This window comes from Canis lupus, chromosome 25 (genome assembly GCF_011100685.1).
Source record: "Canis lupus familiaris isolate Mischka breed German Shepherd chromosome 25, alternate assembly UU_Cfam_GSD_1.0, whole genome shotgun sequence".
NCBI lineage: Eukaryota > Metazoa > Chordata > Mammalia > Carnivora > Canidae > Canis > Canis lupus.
Genome location: NC_049246.1, coordinates 31,368,450 through 31,390,561, shown reverse-complemented (window position 1 = coordinate 31,390,561; position 22,112 = coordinate 31,368,450). Strand labels below are relative to the sequence as shown.

The following is a 22,112-nucleotide window of genomic DNA, read 5'->3' as shown; positions in this document are numbered from 1 at the left end:
TTCTTTTGCTGCTATTACTTATTTTTAAGCATTTAATTGTTCCCTTTGGAATTTACTTTTATATATAAGAAATGAAGTTCCAGTCCCCTTGTCAAATGGTTGGTTCTAACACCACTGAATTTTACTATTATTTTATATTTTGTTTTAGTTTGTTTGAAGCTGAGGGGGCAATTGAGTTCATGACATATCATAATAGGATCCTCTCTTTCAGTAAACAAACCTGTATGCATAGCTGTGCAGGAAGGAGCAAATGTACACATAACATGCTCCCTTCACCTCTCCCTAACATGGATAATAATTTGAATGTGTTCTGTAATAAGTATTTTGTTTTTGTGCAGTTATTTAACTGTAGCAAAATATCATGTAACTTGGAATTTCTCAACAATCTCCAAGTATATAATACAATATTGCCAACCATATACTCAGTATTGTACAACATATTCCTAGGGACCCCCCCCCCCGCCACCCTCCCCCCCCACACACACACCCGCATCCTGCAGAACTGAAACTCTGTAACCACCAAACAACTTCCTACCAGCCTCTGGAACCACCATTCTTGGTTTTTCTGTGAAGTTGGATACTTTAAGATACCTCATAAGTGGGATCATAAAGTATTTGTCTTTTTCTGACTGGATTGTTTGACTTAACATTAACTCCTTATGGTTCCTGCATGAGTTCCTTTTTATGGCTGAATAATATTGGTGTGTGTTTGTATGTCACATTTCTTTATTCATTTATCCGTCAGTGGACATTTAGTTTGCTTCCACAACATGGCTATTTTGAATAATCTCTTTTGAGATCTTGTTTTCAATTCTTTTGAATATATATCCAGAAGTAGCATAACTAGATCACAGGGTAGTTCTGTTTCAAGGACCCTCCATACTCTTTTCAAAGTGGCTGAACCTTTTATGTGCTATATATATATATATATATATATGTATATATATATTTTTTTTTTTTTTTTTTTAAGTCACAGAGAGAGAGAGAGAGGGGCAGAGACATAGGCAGAGGGAGAAGCAGGCTCCATACACCGGGAGCCCGACGTGGGATTCAATCCCGGGTCCAGGATCGCGCCCTGGGCCAAAGGCAGGCGCCAAACCGCTGCGCCACCCAGGGATCCCTATGTATATGTTTTTTACACTTGATTGGAATAAACTCAAAAAAGCATACAAAACATTAGTAGATTATCACATAGCAGATATGTAAAGTCAAGAAATAGATGGGCAGTCTGGGTGGCTCAGTGTCAGGTAAGCGTCTATCTTGTGATTTCAGCTAAGATCATGATTTCATGGGTCATGAGAAGCCCTGCATAGGGTTCCATACTCAGTGGGGAGTCTGCTTGAGATTTTCTCTCTCCCTCTGCCCTTCCACCCGCTTGCACATGGCCCTCGCTCTCACTCATGCTTTCTCTCTCAAATAAATAATAAATCTTGAAATAAAAAATAGAAATAGAACTACCCACCCTTCCACATAACCCTTCTCGTTCCCCTTCTAAGTCACTAATTTGTCCTTCCTCCCCTTATAAGCCTGTTTGTAAGCCTGTCTTCTAACACCTAGTTTGATCTTAACAGTTTTAGAACCTCTTTTTTTTTTTTTTTTTTTAAGATTTTATGTATTCATGAGAGACAGAGGCAGAAACATAGGCAGAGGGAGAAGCAGGCTCCTCTTGGTGAGCTTGATGTGGGACTTGATCCCAGGAACCTGAGCCGAAGGCAGACACTCAACCACTGAGCCACCCCAGGTGCCCCTAGTTTTAGAACTTTTTATAAATAGAATCATTAAGTGTCATGTCTCGTCTTTTTGCTCAATATTGCATTTGCAGATATAATTTGCTCATGTTCTTTTGTATTACCTACCACAGTTTATCCATTATGTTGTAGATGGACACATTTTGGTTGTTTTCATTTGTGGCTATTAATGCAGGGTGCCTGGATGGCTCAGTCCGGGAAGCATCTGCTTTCAGCTCAAGTCATCATCCCAGGGTCCTGGGATTGAGCCCTCAAGTCAGGCTCTCTGTTAAGTGGGGAGCCTGCTTCTCTCTCTCCCTCTGCTTGTGTTCTCTGTCAAATAAATAAATAAAAATCTTTAAAAAAAAAAAAAGAATAATGCAGCTGTGAACATTCTTGATTATATTTTTTGATGCACACAATCATGCATAAAGTCATGTCATTTGGTATAAGAGTAAAAAGAAGTTCTGTCAATTTTATTTTCGTGGACAATATATGAAAATTCTGACTGTTCAATAACTTTGCCAGTGTTTAATATAAGAGTACAGTACAGTTTATCAATGATTTCCTTGAGCTTATTCCTTTTTTTTTTTTTTTTTTGCGCCTTGCATCAGAAATACTTCTCTATCCCAAGGTCCCAGATGACATACATACATATATACATATGTGTTAGATTCTTTTAGATGTGTGCGTGTCTGGTATGGTAGTCATTTGCTCCATGCATCCATTTAAATTTTGATTAAATAAATTTAAAGTTCATTTCTTCAGTCACTGTAGTCACATTTCAGGTGCTCAGTAATGACATGTAGTTAGTGGCTACCATATTGGGCAGCACAGATAACAGACTCTTAAAACCATTACAGAAAGCTGTCTTGGCCAGTGTTGTCCTAGAACCTGATTATTGAACATTCATGTTTGTATTTCTGATTCACGTGGAATCAATTTATAGAAGTGCTTTGAGGTAGGTAGTAGAGGTCAAGGTTCACTTTTTTTTACATATGAATAGCAAATTGACCAAAGCCATTTAATGATAAAACTGTCCTGTCTCAGCAGTGCTCCTTTGTCATAATTCAGGGCTATTTCTGGGCCCTTTGTTCTGTTCCATTGGTTTATTTGTAAGTACTGTGTGAGTACCACAGTGTTTTATTACTCTGCTTTAAAACTTGGTCATGTATAGTATCCTTTATATATTTATTAATTTTATTTTTTGAGATGTTTAATTTGCATTTTTATGTACTGTGTCTTCAGTGCACATGAATACTATATCTCACATCTCATTTTGTTTCCTGTTTTTTTTTTTTGTTTGTTTGTTTTTAAACTAAGGGCTACGTTTTCAAGATCTTTTTGTCTTGCTATATGTACCTCTAACCCATTTCTCCTCATGTCTGCACTATACTCTTAATTGCCAGGTTAATTCCAACCTCCTTTACTGTACCAGCACCACCTTTTACTCTTTCTGGTCATTTAGAAAATCTTTATTGAATCCCTGTTATACGCCAGACACTATTACATGTTTTGAAGATAAAGCTCTTTTAAACTTTTGTATTTATGTTTAAATGTATATATATTTATTTATATAAATAGATTGGTTAAGAAAGTAGGTCCTCTGTTAGTGAAAACAGGCTACAGAAAAGGGAGTTGTAAACAGCCTTGCAAGTAAAACACAAATATGCAGCCTTTCTAGAATGTGTCAATTCTCCATGATTGTAGGGAAATTTTGAAACAAAAAAGCATTTTTAAGTGCATTCTTCTTTGACACAGTGTTGACAGGGAATTGCATTTCCTTTTCATATTTTGCTCACTGTACTTAGTTCATACTTGCTCGCTGTCATGATCATTATAATAATAGAAACATCTCTCCCTGAGTTTTAGGCAAAATCTCAACCCACTTTTGGCTACGAGTCCAGCTCTCTGCAGTCCATGAAGTCAGTCTCCATTCATGCATCTTTTTTATGGTTTCTTCTCTTTGTTACTACTGCTGTCATATCTGCTGCTGTTCTTTGTTCTTGTTGATTTGTTTTTTAAAAATTCTTTCACTGTAATTTTAGTAGAGTTTAAGGAGTATGGATATTAATATACAAGTCCAGCCTGGCATCTCTAACTTGTAGGCATAACATTCTTGTGTAGTGTATTCTTTTCCTCTGTTGAAAAGAAACATGCTTCTTGAAATCCATTAAGACTGCTAATCTCTAATCGCCTCTATGATTCTGTTTTTGCATTCTTTAATAGATGTTTAGACCATGTGGTAATTATTGAGTCTTTAGGGTGATGGGGTTGTTTTGTTCATTTGTTTTAGAGGGTGTGTTCCTATGTTTGTGTTTTTCTTACCATCTTTTATGTTGTGACCCATATAAACCCAGTTTTTGCATAAAGAACTGTATGTGTTTGCCTTTCGTTCTCTATATCGCTTACCTGAATCAAGTGGACCTACTTTTTTTTTTATTAAACTAAGGTTTTAGTAAAACCTTACACAAGTTACTTAAAGGTAGAAGTAGGTTTTAAATCTCTCTATAGGGATCCCTGGGTGGCGCAGCGGTTTGGCGCCTGCCTTTGGCCCAGGGCGCGATCCTGGAGACCCGGGATCGAATCCCACGTCGGGCTCCTGGTGCATGGAGTCTGCTTCTCCCTCTGCCAGTGTCTCTGCGCCTCTCTCTCTCTCTGTGACTATCATAAATAAATAAAAATTAAAAAAAAATAAAAATAAATCTCTCTATATTTGTAGGACTTGATGTACACAGTGCTGTAGTTTCTTAAGCTCAAAAAACAGCATTCATATTAAAAATTGAATTGCTGTTAAGGGTTTTTTTTGAGAGTAGCACAACAGACCTTTAGAAACAGTAATTTTCGGTAAAAGATTTATTGAATTTCTTATAAAGCAATAGTAGCGTATACATATTTAATAGATTAGGTTATGTGATTTGGCATAAAACTGTGGTAAAGAGGGGCACCTGAGTGGCTCAGTGGTTGAGCATCTGCCTTTGGCTCAGGTCATGATCCCCAGGGTCCTGAGATCGAGTCCCACATTGAGCCCTGCTTCTCCCTCTACCTCTCTCTATGTGTCTCTCATGAAGACATGAATAAATAAATGAATAAATAAATAAATAAAATCTTAAAAAAAAAAAGAAACTGTGGTAATGAGACTAGGGGTTTTTTTTTTTAATTTTTATTTATTTATGATAGTCATACACACAGAGAGAGGGGCAGAGACACAGGCAGAGGGAGAAGCAGGCTCCATGCACCGGGAGCCCGACGTGGGATTCGATCCCGGGTCTCCAGGATCGAGCCCTGGGCCAAAGGCAGGCGCCAAACCCCTGCGCCACCCAGGGATCCCGAGACTAGGGTTTTAATCCCCAGTGGGGATTATGTTTTTTGGTATGCCTTGCATTCTTAATATTGGCAAACTCAATAATAATTGATACTGCTATCAGAGGGTTCAAATATAACTGGAACCATGAATGACCAAACCAGATAACCAAGCTGCTGTACAAAAACAACCCAAAACAAGCTTTTAAGGTGATGATTCACTAAGGTTTTCTTTTATATGTAGAACAATAATGAGCCATTCTTTTAATCAAGTCATCTTAAACATTTCATTTGATAAATTCACTTTTACTTTTGAATAGTTGGCTATCAGTAATATCTTTCCTTTAAACTATTTTTCCATAGGTTCTTCTTTGAACTAGACTTTTAATGTTTTTGACGGAAAGATTTTTAATCATGTGATAATAGGTTAAAAGGTGAAATTCTCTCATGGTTATAATTCTCACTTTTGTGAAGATACTAGTGTTAACTGAAGAAGTTGACAAGTAGTTGCTTTAGCTAATAGTTTAAACTGTATTCACTTACCCAGATACTAACTGAAATAAATCATCAGTGTGTGCTAGGCTCATAAGGCTAACTTAAGGAGAGGAAGAAATTGTCGATGGGTTTGTGGGGTGAGGTTTGCTGGGTAATGCTTTATGTGAACTTAATGAGTCACAGAGCTCTGTAACTGTGGTCTTGGGAGAAGCTGGGGTCAGATGATACTATTACATTGATGGAGTTCTTAAATAAGAGTTTTTCAGCAGTGACATGACCTAGAGACAGGCATGGGAAAGGAAGAGGAGGAAGACAATACATCCAATAAATAACTGATTTATGGTTGACCCTACAGTGGACAGAGAAAGTGTGCCGCAGCCAGCTGTTTTCTAACAAGCTTTTATTTATTCTTCCCTTTTAATTTTTTATTTTAATTTTCCCTTTTTAAAAAGGTGAGCGCCCTCATTAAGGGTGCTTAGATTTTTTTTTTTACTAGTAGTCCTCTACTATTTATTATATAATGATAAATTAGTAATCAGATTGATCAATATTTTAATGTCATTTTCCTATTGAATTGGGCTCAGGCTTTTTATTAAGCTTTTCCATTTTTTGTGAGGAGCTGTTTTATTTATTCCTAAAGGCCTTAAATATTTAAAAAAAAAAAAACCACTATAGTTGTATTTAAGATGCAGGTAATTAATTAACCAGAATTTGCAAGGTCTGTTGGAATTGATTGCATGTTTATGTTTTGAAATATTTCTCAACAATGGTCCAAATATTTTTGTTTCCATTTTAGAACAAAATCCAGTCTCATAGCAGAGGAGAATATAATGTTTACAGCACCTTTCAGAGCCATGAACCAGAGTTTGACTACTTGAAAAGTTTAGAAATAGAAGAAAAGATCAACAAAATTAGGTGGTTACCCCAGAAAAATGCTGCTCAGTTTTTATTGTCTACCAATGGTAAGTGTTAAATTTTTTTCCTTTTATATGCCTTTTATATATGTGTGTGTACATATATCCTGTACAATACTTAACTTTTACAAAGAGGAATAGATGTTCAGAGAGTTCTACAAATAGACACTTGGAAATAGACGTCTTCCCTATACATGATGTGTAAATTCTTCTTTGTCTTCCCTTTTTTCTTTTAGTTTTTAAATTCTATGAAAAAGATCTCAGGTGTCCATATTCACTTGGTATATACACACTCTGTAGTGAAAAAAGAGGACTTTACCACTGGATTTTAGATCAGGTACCATTTGTGCCACATCTTGGTTTAGTTGCCTTTGGCACATTATAACACAAGTCAAATTTTCCTCATCAGCAAACTGATGATGGTAATAATGTAATAGTATTGTTATGGGTAGTAAATGTGATATATATGATGATGATGATGATGATGATGATGATGATGATGATGATAAATGCCCCAAGCAGATGTGTTGGGACATACATAATTCACGTATTGGGATATTTGTTCTTAGTAATTTTGGCAGTTCACTTCTTACAGGATAAAGTATTTTTCTTTTTAATAATGGGAAATGTTTAAAATAAAGGCTGAACTAGAATAAGAAAGTCCTATGTACCCATCATCCAGCTTTAGCACTTCTCAGTTCGAAGCCAGTTGTTTGTTCAGGTACTTCTGCTTTCCCTCCTCAGTATTGTTTGGGAACAAATCCCATTTCGATTCATTTATGGATTAAATCTTAATTACCCCTCACTTCTCTGTTCATACTTGCATGTGTGTAACCAGATGAGCCTTTCTAGACAGTAAATTCTACAAACGCTCAGTAGAGGGAGAGGCCCTGGGAATTCTAGTCGTTGGGTCTTAGGTATGTGATCCTATCCTGTGTAGTATTTTCTATAGACAATCAACAGTGTCTCCCAAATAGATATACCATGTGAATTTTTAAGTCATTGATTAATAATACAAATTATTTTAAAGGGCACTACACAGTGCATTGTAGGTTTCTGTCTTTTGTTGTTACTGTTAATGAGCACTAAATAAAATACAATTATTTGGGGCTACATTATTTTTTTGTGATAAAAAACAGAACCCACTGTACAAGAATGATACAAGTGGGAATTTTACAGACTGTTGTGTCTGGATGTGGTGGGATGGGAAAAGGATGGAAGGAATAGAACTTAAGCTATATCTGGAGAGCTTTATTGTTTACAAAGAAAGAAAATAATGGGAGAATGTCAGTATCTCTTAAATCTAAGTCATAACTTTATATTATCTGGTATGTTTGCCTCTGTAAGATTGAGAATAACAATTCCTCTTCCCCTACATGTAACAGTCCTTTTGGCTCATAAAAGATGAACTCCTAAAGGGAGGTGGTGGAAAATAGCATGAAACATCCCCCACCTTTGATTGACTAAAAATAATCTCACTTTGGTCTTATATGGATTTCCCATGGTCATCATCAACCGTCCAGTGTTTCCCAGGTCATTTTTATTCACAGAACTTCACAGTGGCCTCCTTACAATTTTGGTTCATTTAATTTATCTTCACGTAACTTTATTCTCTTTCATCTCCTTTTGCTTTCTCAGAGTTTTCCACAATTCTTCCACATTGCAAAATGTCCACCTCTAACCTATTGACCGTGGATCTTGAATATATGAGTAATACAGAGTTTACCAGTAAATACCTTGTGTTTTAACAGCTGTTAATAAGTTTTTTAATAACAAAGCTACATTCATTCCCACAAGGAAACTTGGTAGATGGTTTTCCCTGTCCTACTCTCTCTTTATGGTGAGAGAAACACTGGGACTTTTGGACTTCTGGAATACTCTTTACTCATTAGTATTGACAATGTAGGGAAACACCATAGAGCACTCTTAACCTTTTGGAAATGACAGATTTCTTTAAGGAATCCAATAATACTCTTACAGAAAAATACATATATTTACATAATTTTGCATGTAGTTCTATGGAGTTTGATTATTGTCACATACTTCTAGTTGGCCAAAAACTACAGTTAATTAAATCACTACTATAGAGCTTAATTTTGACTTTTTAAAAATTTGTCCTAATTATTAAAATATTTTATTTCTGACATGCCTTGTTTCCAAGCATTGCACTGAAATTGTATAGTACTTTTCTATCCTGTGTTTATGCTATTAAGTTTTTTAAACCTCTTAAGTGACAAATTTTATCACATAAAATTTTTTTAAAGTGTAGCATATTTTTAAAAATCTGTTTATTCAGTTCTTCGTGATTTAAAAAAAATTAATTTTCTTCCTAAAACACTATTAGAAACCACAAACTAATTACATCTTATTTGAAAATTTTGATAAGTGCATGGTGATTTATCTGGACCTTTGGTAAGGATGATGAATTTGTACAGGGCACAAGGCAGTTATGGGGGTTGGGTGAAGGGAAGCTTTTCATCCTTATTTTTAGATACTCCCAAAATAATGAGTTTAGGCTTGACTTATTAATAACATTTGGGGACAAGTAAAATATCCTAAAATATATAGATCTTTACCTAACTTATATTTTATATGTATATCTATAAAATAAACATAGTACATAGAAAACACAACTTAACTTCATGATAATTCTAACCAAGATCACTAGGGTTTAGATGAAATATTAGATTACAAGTTAGTAAAGTTAGCAGTTCTTTTCTGCTTATACTCCTCTTTGTAAAGGTTATTCGCAGAGGTAGCTAGCATGCTCTTCACCACCAGGCGGAGAGAGGTGGCAGGGCTACAGGAGTCCCTGCTACCTCTCTATATGATAAAATTTTATAAAGTATCTCTATACGCTATTTTTAAAAATTGTACCAAATTGCTCATGAAAGGACCATTAAGAATGATAATGAATGCAATTTTAGGATTATAACACAAAGCATTAAATAAACATGCATGAGTCTGTAATGATTTTTTTTGTAATGATTTAAATAAACAATTAGTTGAATAAATAAGCAGGGAGGGGAGATGCTTCTTACAGGAGAATTTCAAATAATATTTGGATGGATGCTTCTCCTTATAGGGACTGTAACTTGGTTCTTCTTTAAGTGTGGACTGGACTTAGAGATTCATTTCCAAAGAATAGAGTATGAGAAGGGGGAAATTAGTAACTGTGCAATGGAGAAATCTGGCAGATACTGCCTTAACCAAGTGAACAGAATTATCATCACCAGTGGAAAAGTAATGTTGATACCATGTATACCTTCTTTTCACCTCTGGTATTCTTCCTAAAAACCCAGTGATCCCAGTCTGATCATGAGAAAACCGCAGATATACCCAGTAGAGGGACATTCTTTAGTACTTTACTGCTGCTTCTCAGAACTGTCAGGATGACGAAAAATAAGAAAAGTCTGAGAAATTGTTAAAATGAGAGAGACTAGGGAAACTTGACAACTTAATACACTGTTGTTTGGATCCTGGCATAGAAAGGGATGTTAAGTAGAAAACCTGGTGGATTCTGAGTAAAGTCTGGAGTTCAGTTAGTAGTAACATACAATGTTAATTTCTTGGTTTTAACAATCATACCTGTGGTGGCGTAAGATGTTGACATTAGAGGAAATTAGATGAAAGGTATAATGGAAACACTGCTATCTTTGCAACTTTATTGTAAGTCTAAACTTGGTCCAAAATAAATGTTCATTATAAAAATACTATTTTATATATTCTTGATACCCACAAATTTTGTCTTAAAAATTTGGGGACATAGCTTTATTTTATTAATTATTTTAAAGATTTTATTTATTTGATAGAGAGCCAGAAAGCATAAACAGGGGTGGGGAGAGTGGCTAGCAGAGGGAGAAGTAGGGAGCTTGATGCAGGGATTGAACCCAGGGCCTCAGGATCATAACCTGAGCTGAAGGCAGGAGCTTAACCAACTAAGCCACCCAGACACTTCAGGACATAGCTTTAATTGGTCTTTTTTTTTTTTTCAGACTCTGATGCCAACTTGACTTGAATCCTTAATACAACAGGGAAGGATTTAAACAGAGGCATCCAGTCTGTAAAGGAATTTGTTGAGTCTTTGGTAGGATCTGCTAGGAAGTATGGGACCAAGGGAGATAGATACTCCTCTCTCATTTTTATTCTAAATTATAGGCTATCTTAATAAGTCTGCCATTTATTTTCTTTTAAAACTAAAATATTAAGTATATATATGTATGTGTATGTACAGATATATAGGTGCTTATATACACACACACAACTTTTCTCCCCTCTAGCTTTAATTATTTTTAAAGGACAAGAGCCTGACTGTGACTTGATTTTAATATCAAATAGTACTTTGACTGTCATTAACATAAAATTTGTGATGTCTATACTGTATTTCTATGTATATGTGTTTTTTATTCACTGGGTAATAGGAAATTTGTTTTTTATTAAGTCATGTAAGAGATTTTATTCTTGAAATCCTTTTAGGTAAAAAATGAAATAGCATGTTTAAATGTGCCTTAAATGTTTTTCTTCTATTAGTATTGCTGGGGTTTTTTTGAGGACTTTTTTCATTTTTCTCTCCAGATAAAACAATAAAATTATGGAAAATCAGTGAAAGGGACAAAAGACCAGAAGGGTATAACTTGAAAGAGGAAGATGGAAGGTATAGAGATCCTACTACAGTCACTACACTACGAGTAAGTACTTAAGAAAAAAATAATGGTAATTCTGATGCTTAGGTTTCAGTATCTATATTATATATTCTAGATCCTGAGCAGAACTTGGATAGGATTAACTATAATCTGCACCCCCGTCCCCCAACAACTTTATAACCAGATAGGACATTAAAAACTCCTCTGTTTTAAACAACTGTGTCTCGCAGAGAGGTCCCACTGTGCCAGGGGCTGACCCAGGACCCAATACAGACTATGCCACACACTTTTGTCCTCATGGTTTGAATGTCAGCTATTACAACTTTAAGTTTCAAGATTAATTTTCTTTGAGATCAGAAAAGTAGAAATGGACCAGATACTGTAGTTGCAGCTAAGAATTACCAGGAATTAGATGCTTTGAGCTAATTTCCTTCTTAGCCACTTCAAACCAGAACATTTAGCTTTGCAAATCTCCAAAGATTTGAACTAGAAATAGAAAGCACAGTAAATCCTAATAGTATTCCTATCAATAAAAGAAATCAATAAATTGACCAAATTACTAATTTTTCTCCCTCATTTTAACATTTTAAGGATCAGCATCAGTTGCTTTATAAAACTAAATCTGTGTAATATAGTACATTGTTACCTCAAAAACTAGGATAAAGAACTGAACTTTAAATGTGCTGTTGTAAATAGTGAGCATTTTGTAATGACCATTTTTTTCCTGTGTCTTATTGACAGGTGCCAGTCTTTAGGCCCATGGACCTAATGGTTGAGGCCAGTCCACGAAGAATATTTGCCAATGCTCATACATATCACATCAACTCAATTTCTATTAATAGTGATTATGAAACATATTTATCTGCAGACGATTTACGGATTAATCTTTGGCATCTGGAGATCACAGACAGGAGTTTTAGTATCCATTTGGTTTCTTTTTTTGGTGTTTGGTAAAGAAGGCATGTTGTGCCCATACTACATTTATTTTCATCTCTCCTTTTATTTATTCTCTTTATAGTAGCTTCTTACTTTATGCCCCTTTTTCTTTGTGTTTAAGTGACTAGACAGTGAGGGAAGTTCTTTGATAAAGAGCATAATGTATTAATAGGATTCTTAGTATTTTAAGTACTATTAGACTAAGTTTAGTACTTCATACTAAGTACTTTGCTATGATACCGTGTATATTAAATACTGTTATACCTATAAAAATAGGCATTTTTTTAATGGTTGAGTTTTTTATAAAACAAATTTATGGAGTACTATTCATTAAAAATGTAATTACAAAAATATTCTTAGTAGAGTTACCAAAGAAATTCATATCTGTTATGAAGTGTTTGCAGTTATTATTGCTAGTGTTACTGTTTTATGTATTTTTAAGTAGACATCATTTGAAAAATCAATAGTTTACTGTAATTTATACTCTATCCACAGTATCTAAAAGAGCTTGTTTCTGTGTAGCATTACCAGTCTAGTTAGTGGAAAGTCCTATTTACTAACCATTTATATATTTTTTTGTTCTTTTCTAGTTTTTTTAATTGGGTTTATATATATTCTTTTTTTTTGGTGGGGGGTAATTCTTTTAAAGCACCTTTTTTGTTATTAAATGAATCCACTCCTTTGTGGTGCAGATAGGTTCCCCTTTTTGCCCCCTTAAAGTTTTTTACTTTTGTTTTATTTGGAATGTACACTAAGTCCTATTAATATTTAGGAAAATAAACTTACCAGTCTTTTCCTTATGGCTTCTGAGATTTGTATCATACTCAGAAAAAAGGGCCCCTCTTTTAATTATTTTTTTTTTTTAGGCCCCTCTTATTTTAACATGATTTCTTCTGAGGTTTTTTTTTTCCCCAAGCATTAGAAGTTCTGATTCCTCTGGGATTTATACTCCTATAAGGAGTAGAATCCAATTCAGAATGAATATTTGTGTTTAAGTTTATGAATGAATTTTAGGTTTGAGAAATGTAGAATTATATTGCCCTTTTTCTTAAGTGGAAATTCCTTAATAAAATGCTATTCAGATATTGTGGATATCAAGCCTGCCAATATGGAAGAGCTAACTGAGGTGATTACGGCAGCAGAATTCCATCCAAACAGCTGCAACACGTTTGTATACAGCAGCAGTAAAGGAACTATTCGGTTATGTGACATGCGGGCCTCTGCCCTCTGTGATAGGCATTCTAAACGTAAGTATACTGTGTCTTTTTTTCAAGTGCTGTTTTCTGTTTTTGAAACTGTGACTAACTTAGATAGGTTTACAAGTCTAAAAACCTGTGTGCGCAGGGCCTCCTGTACCTTTTGGTAAGCTTTCTGACTCTACATGAGACATTGTATGTTATTCTACTGGAAGAACATAAAAGGCTTTCTTGGGAGCATGTCTGTTGATGTCTCAGTGGATATATTTTTATTTTTATTTATTTTTTTTTTATAAGAATTTTTTTTTAATTTTTTTTTAATTTTTTATTTATTTATGATAGTCACAGAGAGAGAGAGAGAGGCAGAGACACAGGCAGAGGGAGAAGCAGGCTCCATGCACCGGGAGCCCAATGTGGGACTCGATCCCGGGTTTCCGGGATCGCGCCCTGGGCCAAAGGCAGGCGCCAAACCGCTGCGCCACCCAGGGATCAAATGGAATGTTATTTTCGAGTAACTTGGGGTTGGGCTTTCCAGGTCTCAAGTAAAGTAGTTCTTTTCTTCCCTCCTAACCTCCCTTCTCTATTTTCCTCCCACCCTTTCTTTATTGCTTTCTGTTTTGAGCTTTCTAGGAAGACTTTTCTGAGAAGAGATTTCCTTGGTTTAAAAAAAAAAAAGTTTGAAAAAGCACTGGGTTAAAAAATTAAGGGGTTGCATTATTATTGTCTTCATGTTGTTGAGTATTTTTTAAATTCATGGAAATTGGTACATGTCTGTTACCAAAACAGTTCTACCTGGCCATAAAAAAAAAATAAAATGTAAAAATAAAATAAAATGTGGTATACATTTGGGTGGTGTGTTCCCTTGTGGTGACAGTACAGGCAAAGTCATTGAGGTATATACAGAACAAACCCAGTGCACTTTGAAGTCCGAAGTCCTGGATGTGCCTGGTTCTGCTAAATCAGCTGTAGGCCCCTGGAGCATACTATATATACTTTGTATCTTTGAAGTCAATGTTAAGTCATTCCCCTTAAGAAACTTACAGGGAGGTTATGTTCTTATAGTCAATGTTTTTCAGTTCTGTACTAGCCTATCATCTCTAGCTCACTCTTAGGAGGTTTGTGAATGGTTGTCTCAGCAAGGGCTTTGTTGAAGCCAGAATGTTCTACAACTTGTGTTTTTTTTTTTTTTTTTTCTTGTTTTTAGTGTTTGAAGAACCTGAAGATCCCAGTAACAGGTCTTTTTTTTCTGAAATCATCTCCTCGATTTCCGATGTAAAATTCAGCCATAGTGGTCGATATATGATGACTAGAGACTATTTGTCAGTCAAAATTTGGGACTTAAATATGGAAAACAGGCCTGTGGAAACATACCAGGTATTTATAGTTTTTTCTTTCAATTAGCATATACCCTATTTACTTCTAAGTCTTTATAGAGGAGGATTTTGTACTATGCATTAATCCCAATACTGCATGGTTGACCCTTAGGCTTTTTCTATAATTTGTGTTGTCTCTTCAGTTAAAGTGTGATATTGCTACCAGTTTGGTTCAATATTGACCATTTTTTCCCCCACCACTGTCTACATTAATTTTTTTTTTTTTTTAGATTTTATTTATTTATTCTTGAGAGACACAGGCAGAGGGGGAGAAGCAGGCTTACTGCAAGGATCCCGATGTGGGACTTGTCCCTGATCCTGGGATCATGCCTTGAGCCAAAGGCAGACGCTCAACCACTGAGCTACCCAGACTCCCTATCTACATTACATTTAAAATGAGGAGGGAAAGTACTCTCATAAGGTCTAGGTGGGGAAGAGAATTAGGGAGAATGGCCAGTCCTAGTAGAGATGTCCTGGTTGGAATATGTGGAATAGTTGAACTAGAGCTTATTAATCTTGGCATGCCCAGTGAAATAGACTGGCATTCTGCCTTTTGGCTCTTAAGCTAAAGGAGAAGAGCTTGAAAGCCCAGAGGATGGCTTGAGTTGTTTAGCTGTCGGTTGTAGAATGTTAGTTCAGCCAGCCACACTACCATTGATTCCCCTATCCTTTTCTTCTGGAAAAGAGAATAAAGAATAAAGACATGCACAGCCAGGGACAGGAGCCCAGGTGGGGGCAAACAGAAGCCTGAGGTAAGCCCTAGACTACAGTGTAGAAGACACTTGAACACTGTGTAAGAATACAGAATTTATAAATGGTATCTTCTTTATGTTGTGTGTTTTCCATAAAATAAGAATGATGTTTCTCAAACTTTTTAATCCTCTTTGACAAACGTAAACTACTTAAGACTCTACCTTAATGGTATTTGAAAGTTTAAAATAAGTGCTATGTTGAAACAAAAGCCAAAGGGATACATCCTGCTTTGTTTTCAAATTACATTTGTGTAACTTCCAAGATTGTGATCTGTGTCCTGGGTGGTTCTCACTATCACCGCCACTGCCACCACCACCCCCTGGTTGCCATTGTGAATAATTGATTTGAACCTAACTTCATAGTCTTTTAAAATTGGTGAGAAACCCTTGTATGTGCATTGTCTGTGCATTCTAAAACTTTGCTGAATTATGTTTTACCTGATTTGCAGGGGATTTTTTTGCCTATACTGAAATTGATTAGTGATTCAGAGTAGAGTCCCATTTTATACTCAGTGTATGCAGATTCAACTGTTGTTGGATTTATATGAACAACTTACTGAGCTGTGTGTAACTAAAGAATATTTTGATTTTTGCCTTCTATCCTGACTGTATGTGGGCTGCAGTTCCTTAGTGTTTACAAATTTGTGCTTTATGTCACATAGACATGGCCTGAATCATTCCAGTATACTTAAAAAGTTGAAATGGACACTTAAAGTGACTTTAGGTTGTTTTATAAAGAATAGAGAATTCTAAGCATTTAGAAAGTAATTATTTTCTATCATTGATTCTTTTTTAAGGCTCTCTGTAAGTAAAAACAGTAAGATTGAGACAACACCCCCCCCCCCCCCCCCCCCATCATAACAAGAACTTTGGAACTTTCCTGTTTTGTAATTTCAATGTTAAGATTGAAAAAGATTGAAATGCTTTATTTCTCAGAATATATTTTTAAATACCAGATTTATTGTTTAGTTTATCCCCTTGTGAAATACTAGTAAGTATAGAGTTATACCTCAAAAAATAGGTCCATTTTCATTAAGTTCTAATATTTTACAATTTAAAAGAATATCAAGTGATAAATTTTTTTCAGTGATGCATACATTGAGTAACTATATACAAAATGATTCTTGAGTAACATGGTTTGAACCATGTGGATATACTTTATACATGGGCTTTTTCCTATAAAAATAAATACAGTACTGCAAATGTATTTTCCTTTTGGTTTTCTGAATACTTTCTTTCCTCTGGCCTACATTGTTAGAAGAATATGGCATGTAATACATATTACATATTACATATAACATACAACATAAGTGTTAACTTTGTTATCAGTAAGCTTCCCCAGCCAATTGTAGGCTATTGATAGTTCAGTTTCAGGTAGCCAAAAGTTACATGGGGATATTTATATATTTTTAAAAGATTTATCTATTTATTTGAGAAAGAGAAAAAGAGCATGAGCAGGAAGGGGCAGAGGAAAAGGGGGAGAGAATCTGAAACTGATACCATCTTGAGCATGGAGCCCGACAGAGGGCTCAATCTCAGGACCCCAAGATCACACCCTGAGCTGTAACCTAAGAGTGGGACCTTAACCATCTGTGCCACCCAAGCGCTGCTGTATGCACATTTTTGACTGTGCAGGGGGATTAGTGCCCCTAATCCTCAAACTGCTCAAGGGTCCGTTATGATTTATCACCAAACCAGGCTGTGCATTACATAGGCACTTGTAATGATAATGTAGACTTCAGTCATTTATACCCAGAAAATGGTATTTAAAAAGGAAGTAAAACATAATAATGAGTGTTATTTATCAGCAGTTAATGGACTGAAAAAAACAAATAACATATTCAACTATTGCTATAATAGTCTTTATTTTCTTATCTGTACCATTTAAAAATTTTTCTAGCCTATTTTAGTCCAACTTATAAAGAATTCATGTGTCATGCCCAAAGGGTATTTTTCTTTGTCCTACAGTAGGAAAATGTGTGTTCATGGAAGGGAGCTCATTTGTTTGTGAAAAGGATAAAATGCCTTTGTTGTTACTAAGAATTGAGTTTTAATAAGATTACAGAGTATTATGTGTCTATATATCCTTAAAAAATGAGTTATTTAAATCATTTTTCTAATATCACTTAACAGATCTTGAGTTGTAAATAAGTATATCTATCGTAATATATTTACATTTAAAACCCAGGTTCATGAATACCTCAGAAGTAAACTTTGTTCACTGTATGAAAATGACTGCATATTTGACAAATTTGAATGTTGTTGGAATGGATCTGACAGGTAATTGATTTTAATTTGAACTTCTCATTCAAATGTGCATTTTACTGCAGGAAGGAAATATGCTATTTCACTTCTAGTATGGTTGCCACATTCACAAAAAAACGTAGCTTTTTTTTAGATTGACATAAGTTACAAATCCTCTTCATTTTCCCTCAGTTTGCTTGAAATAAATTCAGTAATCTTGTAGTAATAATAGCAGATGAAAATTAAACATTGTGTTTCACTAGGAAATATGAAAATACACAAAAAAGTCTAAATATCTTAGATTTAAATATCTTTAAATACTTTCCTTTTATGAATCAGATTAATGACAGTTTTGACGTGCCAATAATTAAAATGGTGAAATTTCATTTTGGTGGTTCCATCTCCTATGAAACAATTTTGAGAAATATTTTGGCAGTGGATAGTTCATGTGGAATGTTACACACCAGTTTTTCCAAATACATTAATATCTCATAGAAGTGGTAATTACTCTCTGTAATTTTAACCATATTACCATGAGTAATTAGGGTTTTTATAAGCCACAACTTTGCCATGGTGTATGATTCGTTTTTACTATATCATGGAAATGTATGCCATTATTTCCAAGGATAAAGTAAGTCTTAATCTTTCAGTTTTTCCTTATCAGTATTTACTATTTATTGTGTTCCAATAAAACAGATAATAACAAAAGAAAACATAATTTGGAATTACTTAAACTTGCCTTTCAAGGTCATTAAGGTACTTTTTATTTAATAGTTCAGTCAGTGAAGCTTGATAGCATTCAGGTTTCATGGTGTGTTCTGTGTTATAGAGGATGCTAGAACTTGGATCATTTGTCTTTAGTATGGTTTTTAATATTACCTTTATCTGAATCTAACATGACACCCACAAATAGGCTGGCCACAGTAAACCAGACTAGGAACAAGCAAGCTTTTGCCTTTGAATGCCACTGCTATAACCGTAAGGCATCAGGAAGGGTGAGGGAAAGGGAAGAAGAGAAAGGAGAAATTCGCAGACAGGAAGAGAAGGAAGATACTGATACACTACGATCTGAGGCACTGCTACAACCAGCTCTTCCTCATGTTGTTGAAACATACTGTTGGCAGTTTTAAGTTACGTTTCATTATCAAAAAGGAATATTGATTTCCCTTAACGTTTAAGAACTTGTTTTGAAGTAATTTCAGATGGGGAGAAAAATTGTAAGAGTGACACAAGTCTTATTTAGTCCTTCCTCAGGTTTTCCTGTTACTGTTTGCTATGTCAGTCTCTTCTCTTTATTTCTATCTCTATAAAGACACACAAAAAGATACACATACTTTATTTGTGAACCAATTGGGAGTAAACTCCGACTTGGTGCCCCATTGCCCTTAAACTTGTTAATGAGTATTTTCTAAAAGAGTCTCTGCTATGTAATGACAGGCAGACCTCTAAAGCAGAACAGTTCCTGTTGGCACAGTCCTCCCATCAAATCTATGGAGTTCATTAAAATTTCACCAGTCCTCTTAGCCATGTCCTTCCTAGCAGAGAAAAAAATCCAGTTGAATATCCAGTCCAAAAGTAACATTGAGTTGTCCTATCTCGTTCTCCTTTAATCTGGAATGATAGTTTTTTATACTTTCCTTGTCTTCTGCAACTGTGACTTTAAAAAAAAAAAAAAAAAAAAAACAGGCCAATGATTTTATAGGATATTGCTTAATTTGAGTATTGTCAAATGTTTCCTTATGATTTAATTCAGGTTACACATTTTGGGCAGGTATACCACAGCATTTCTGAAATTCACAAATAGCCATAGACCTAGGTGTCCTAATCCATTAAAACCTCACAAATTCAAATAATACAAAAATGACAACCCAAATTACATAAATCATTTAAAAATAAATACAGTTGTATTACCCTTAGGTCCATACACCAGTTTGAGTTTGATTAAAATGTCAAGTGTCCTTTGGAGGAATTGACATTACTGAATAGATGGTAATCCTTTGTGTTTCACGTATGACCTATATAATGTATGATACTTGTAAATAGTCTTTTTAAAGCATTAAACAGTTCCTTGATATTCTATAACCTTATTCACGATAGCAATTTAAACCATGGGGGAAGAACGTGGTAAGTAACCATAGCACCAGACACTTCCTAACTTTTTTTTTTCCCTAAGATTTTATTTATTTATTCATGAGAGAAAGAGAGAGAGGCAGAAACACAGGCAGAAGGAGAAGCAGACTCCCTGTGGGGAGCCTGTTGTGGGACTCAATCCCAGAACACTGGGATTACGACATGAGCCAAAGTTAGATGCTCAACCACTGAGCCACCCAGGTACCCCAGGCCCTTTCTAAATGAACAGTTTCAAACTTGTGAGGTTTTGCTTATTGGCTACTTTAAAACTTAGCAAATGTTGAGCAGTGATGGATGGAAAGTTGAACTGACAGAACTACCTTGGGTAGGGTTAAAAATATTTGTCCCCCCGCAAAAAGTGCTTAAATTGTATTTGATGTTACAGGTAAAATGATTTCCTGCTAATACAAAATTTATTTTCTACTCTCTTAATATTCTCAGTAGGAGATTTCTTGAAAGCATCCTTAAGCTAGGATTATCCCAGCCAGAGAAGGTCCTGGGAATGAATTCCATAGTTTATAATTTAAATCACAAAATAAAGCCTTGGTTTCTGATGAACAGTTACATACTTTGAATTTTGAAGGGTTTCAGAACCTTTGAGCCAACAGTTGGCTGATACTTCAAGAATGTACCAGTGTGGTTAATCACATAGCCTGTAGTTGCGAAAACATTCAGCAGAGGTTATTTCAGTACTACTAAAAAGCAATAATTGAGAATACACCCAGCTTTAGTGATAGTTTTGGTCGTCATGAAAAGGAGTCATTAATAGAAATCCAAGTTAACTAGCACTAACTAGTACCAGACTAGTTCTAGTTTGTTTGAATGATTGGTCCCTTGGTTGGTGTCAACAGCCCTCCCCCTAAATCCAAATCTGCTTGAAGTAGCTATTTCCTGTGGAGTAATAGGCTAGGTTTCATCACTGAATCATTTTACTGAAGATAAACTTCTGTTCATTTATTTGACTTCATACTCTGTTTACTTTTACAGTGTTGTCATGACCGGATCTTACAATAATTTCTTCAGAATGTTTGATAGGAACACCAAGCGAGACATAACCCTAGAGGCATCACGCGAGAACAACAAACCTCGCACGGTTTTGAAGCCACGTAAAGTCTGTGCAAGTGGCAAGCGAAAGAAAGATGAAATAAGTGTTGACAGCCTAGACTTCAACAAGAAAATCCTTCATACAGCCTGGCACCCCAAGGAAAATATCATTGCTGTAGCTACTACAAACAATCTGTATATATTTCAAGACAAAGTGAATTAGGGTTGGCATTCCCAACAGAAGAGCCCACTTCCTGCTTAGTTGAGATAGTTGAATCTAGCATTCGTACCTAAAAAAGAGAGAGGTCCATTGTGGCGCCCTTTTCCAGTGTTTGACAATGTGCCATTCGACAACACATTTTTTATAGCTACATGGAGAGATCTCTGTGGATTCATCACTGTGGTGTTCTCCATGTCTGCTAGCCATGTAGGTAAGGGTAGGGCACTTTTAATTTAAATGACTTCTTGCACCATCTTGCCTAATGGACTAGATTGGACTGTATCAACATTGATTTACTCCACTTTTTATGCCTTCCATTGTGATGACGTCAAACACAGTGAAAGCCTTCAGTCATGCTTATGGGATTTAATTGTGTATCCTCATTACTGTATCATTTGTGGGGTACACCCCTCCCCCCTTTTTTAAATTAAATACAGCTCATTCTTACTGTGGCTTGTAGCATTCCTCCTCTTCTGGCCTCCTGGACTCTTCCCCTTCATCTCTTTTACCCTTGCCCCCTCCACCCAGTCTTGGTGGTGGTATATTAAAAAATGAAAGAACGAAAGCACACAAAATGAGTCAGTTTGGGGTCAGTGGTAAAGGGGGTATATGTTGCGAACAAATGTTTTAATAACAGTTGGCTGTAATCACTCCTTGCCGTGTCTGGCACCGAAAATAAGGAAAAAAATACTACTACTGAATAAAAGTGACAAAGAATGGAGAATCTGGTTTTCTTTTTTCTTTTTAATCTACCTCTTTAAGCCAATATTTTGTGTCATACTTTTGGGCGCAGTGAAATGAAATGAGTTTCCATTGTTTAATTGGTATTTTTGTTAATTATCTCTAAGAAGTGTTCTTTTACATGGTGAAGGAGAGGTCTTGGTTCTGTATGAACATGTTTTAAATATATATTGGTATTACTAAGGATTTCACAATCTATAAATTGCTAGAGATTTTTTTTTACTGTGGTTATAAGAGTATTGGATACATTGTATCTACACTTAACTCATCTGTTAATGAAATTGTTGTAAATGGAAACCAAATTTGTAGAACTTCATTTTTAAAGTCTTTTTACAGTGCTTAATTTCATTTTTGCCTTACTAAGTCAAAGACTTAAACTTTTTTAACAGGTTAA

The 22,112-nt window shown here is 35.3% G+C and overlaps 1 protein-coding gene and 1 long non-coding RNA gene across 5 annotated transcripts in view; one reads left to right on the top strand and one right to left on the bottom strand.

Annotated features, from left to right (window-relative positions):
• Positions 1 to 21,701, top strand: part of PPP2R2A (protein phosphatase 2 regulatory subunit Balpha) — a 145,688-nt gene extending 123,987 nt beyond the window's left edge. For all 4 annotated transcript variants that reach the window (XM_038573766.1, XM_038573767.1, XM_038573769.1 and 1 more), the window contains 7 exons: positions 6,322 to 6,487; positions 11,015 to 11,127; positions 11,824 to 12,001; positions 13,101 to 13,265; positions 14,419 to 14,588; positions 17,528 to 17,619; positions 20,701 to 21,701. In XM_038573766.1, coding sequence (XP_038429694.1) covers positions 6,322 to 6,487; positions 11,015 to 11,127; positions 11,824 to 12,001; positions 13,101 to 13,265; positions 14,419 to 14,588; positions 17,528 to 17,619; positions 20,701 to 20,980 — 1,164 coding nt within the window. In that variant the 3' untranslated portion in view covers positions 20,981 to 21,701. The remainder of the gene's footprint in view (positions 1 to 6,321; positions 6,488 to 11,014; positions 11,128 to 11,823; positions 12,002 to 13,100; positions 13,266 to 14,418; positions 14,589 to 17,527; positions 17,620 to 20,700) is intronic.
• The window catches only part of LOC111092378, a 77,085-nt gene that overhangs the window by 14,922 nt on the left and 40,051 nt on the right, over positions 1 to 22,112 (bottom strand). The gene's annotated exons all lie outside the window — the stretch shown is intronic.